We start from the raw sequence: 2,500 nt of genomic DNA, 5'->3' as shown, positions 1-2,500 counted from the left end.
AGTAGTAGTTAAAATAATAACAATAACAGTAATAACAATAATAATAAAAATAATAATAATAATTATTATTATTATCAAGATAATATCAATGCTAATGCTAATGATAAAGATAATGATGATATTGATGATGAAGATGATGATAACGATAAGGATAAGGATAATAATGATAATGACTTAGAGGATGTTCATAAAAACAATGATGATGGTGATGATAATGGCAATAAGAATAATTACACTAAAATTTTAATTATAATAATAACATTGAAATGGAAATAACAATAATAACCATGAAATGTAAATAATAATAATAACAATGAAATTAAAATAATAATAATAACAATAAACTGTAAATAATAACAATAATGATGACTCTGATAATAATACAGCTACTACTAGTACTAATGAAAACATTAATGGTATTGACAACACTAACAGGCTAATTGATTTGAAAATAAGAAAGGTGTGATATTTCCAAACTTTCCAAAAATAAGCAAATGGATATAGAAGAATGAAAAACATTTTTTTTCCCAAGGAAATACGAAAGATAAAAAAGCTTATCCATCAGAAATACATCACGGATATAATCAAATCAAATCAAACTCAAGATACAACATAATCCTAAATGGCTCGATTCGTACCTTATTCTAGGAAAACTTTTCGTGCCAAAAAAATGCGAACACATGAGTGAAAATATCCTAAATATTTCGTCGTGGTTCCCAATGTTTCGTTCGAGTTCATTGTGTTCAGAACTGTCAATCGTCTTTCTATGCGTTTACGTGGTTAAGATCTATTTTAGAATCTATTCCTAGTGTTCCTAAGGAAGTATAATTAAGCCACCCATTAAGTTTCTATCTACGGAAAAGGGAATCGTTAAGAACAGACACATCTGCAAACTCTCGATTATTAGAAAATAGGAAAAAAAGAAAAGAAAAAGAAAAAAATACGACATCGATACAATGTCGTTTGTTCCTTTCATCGTCGTCGTCAATTATGAAGTTAAAATAAATAAATAAAATCATTTTGCCAATAGTGTAACATGTCTTACGGTTCGCTAATGGTGCTATTCTTTGCATATCATAAAGCAAGACACGGTGTACTACTAACGAGTCTGGAACCGGTAGTTGAATTGGGAACCGGCCAACAACCAACATCAAAAAAGGGTTTCGAAATATTCAAAATGAAAAGTTTAATTCCTAACGCATTTACCCCCCTCTGCAGTTCTGATTTGAAGCACCATAACAATCCAATGTTATGTATTTGCGCTTCTTTCCTTGGTATCTCCCCGCTTCGAAGTGCTCAAGGAAAGTGAAAAAGGGGCAAACGCTATGAAGAAAGGAAACTGGCAACTGAGTCTCTGGATGGTGATGTATATAAACAGCAAACCTCGTTCTGTGGTTGTTATTCGACGCGACTTTCTGCAGAATCAGCTCAGACTAGACAAAGAGGTAAGGGAAGGTATTTACGTATTGCTGGGATGAAGGAAACGGCATTGAAATTAGAGTAATAGTGTTCAAGCAATGTCAGAATGTGGGTAGCAGTTTAACAACAAGAACAGTATATCCAGTCTCATAACAGTACCATGTGATTATAATATCCAATTTACATAATTATATTTGTATATAGGTGTGGGTAAACGCCACGGATGTCGGATGGAAATATATATATTTTTTATATTTAGCTTAATATGAATAATAATACAATATATATATTTATTCAATGACACATCTTTCACCATATAAAAATGTGCATTATCATAACCTCGGTTCCAACGTTAGACAAATCCATTTTGTTTTCATGTTTATCATGAACAGCTTACTTGATAAAAAATATGTAATATTGGTGATCTAGGTCCTGTTCAGTTATTATAGTTATAATAATAGTTATAATTATAACTATAATTTATATTCATTCTCGTCGATTTTGTTATATTAGAGTATTCATCATCATCAATACATTATCATTATTATAATTACAGAGGCAATAATTACCATCATTCATAAATGTAATGATCGTACGATTACCAATGGAAAGCCTATAAAAGGTAATTACAGGATACAGCGTGCGATTTGATGGTGTTGAAAAAACGGCATTTGGTAGCCTGTCACTGGCCTTTTTGTTCCAAAGCATGGTTTATCGTCCTGGTCAGTGCTTTTCTTTGTTTTGTTTTTTAGCGGATGGCCCATACAGACCCCCAAATGTATTATAACAGTATTGTTAAACTGGAGGATGGTCATGTTTACGCCACATATTAAATGATATATAAAAATCTACCATACTTCACAAGATTTTAAGTCTCCAATGCTCAACCATATCCCAACCCTCAACTGCATTTCCATACTCCATCCTACTACCACACAGAACCACTTTTTTAATCTAGTATTTTACCACACCGCCACTCAACTACACACTCCGTTACCCAACTACATTCCAGCACGTTACCATGCTCTCCTCTCAATCACATACCCCTGCTACATACCAGCAATCACCACACTCCACCTCT

General features: G+C 32.4%; 1 protein-coding gene across 1 annotated transcript in view; it reads left to right on the top strand.

Annotated features, from left to right (window-relative positions):
- Positions 1–956: 956 nt before the first annotated feature.
- Positions 957–2,500, top strand: part of LOC125048372 — a 3,561-nt gene continuing 2,017 nt past the window's right edge. Inside the window, exons 1-2 of the mRNA XM_047647036.1 lie at positions 957–995; positions 1,379–1,445. Of these exons, the coding sequence (XP_047502992.1) occupies positions 957–995; positions 1,379–1,445 (106 nt within the window). The remainder of the gene's footprint in view (positions 996–1,378; positions 1,446–2,500) is intronic.

The sequence above is a fragment of the Penaeus chinensis genome, chromosome 43, assembly GCF_019202785.1.
Source record: "Penaeus chinensis breed Huanghai No. 1 chromosome 43, ASM1920278v2, whole genome shotgun sequence".
NCBI classification, from domain to species: domain Eukaryota; kingdom Metazoa; phylum Arthropoda; class Malacostraca; order Decapoda; family Penaeidae; genus Penaeus; species Penaeus chinensis.
Note: the sequence above shows the minus strand (reverse complement) of the source record. Positions and strands in the feature narration are given on the sequence as shown.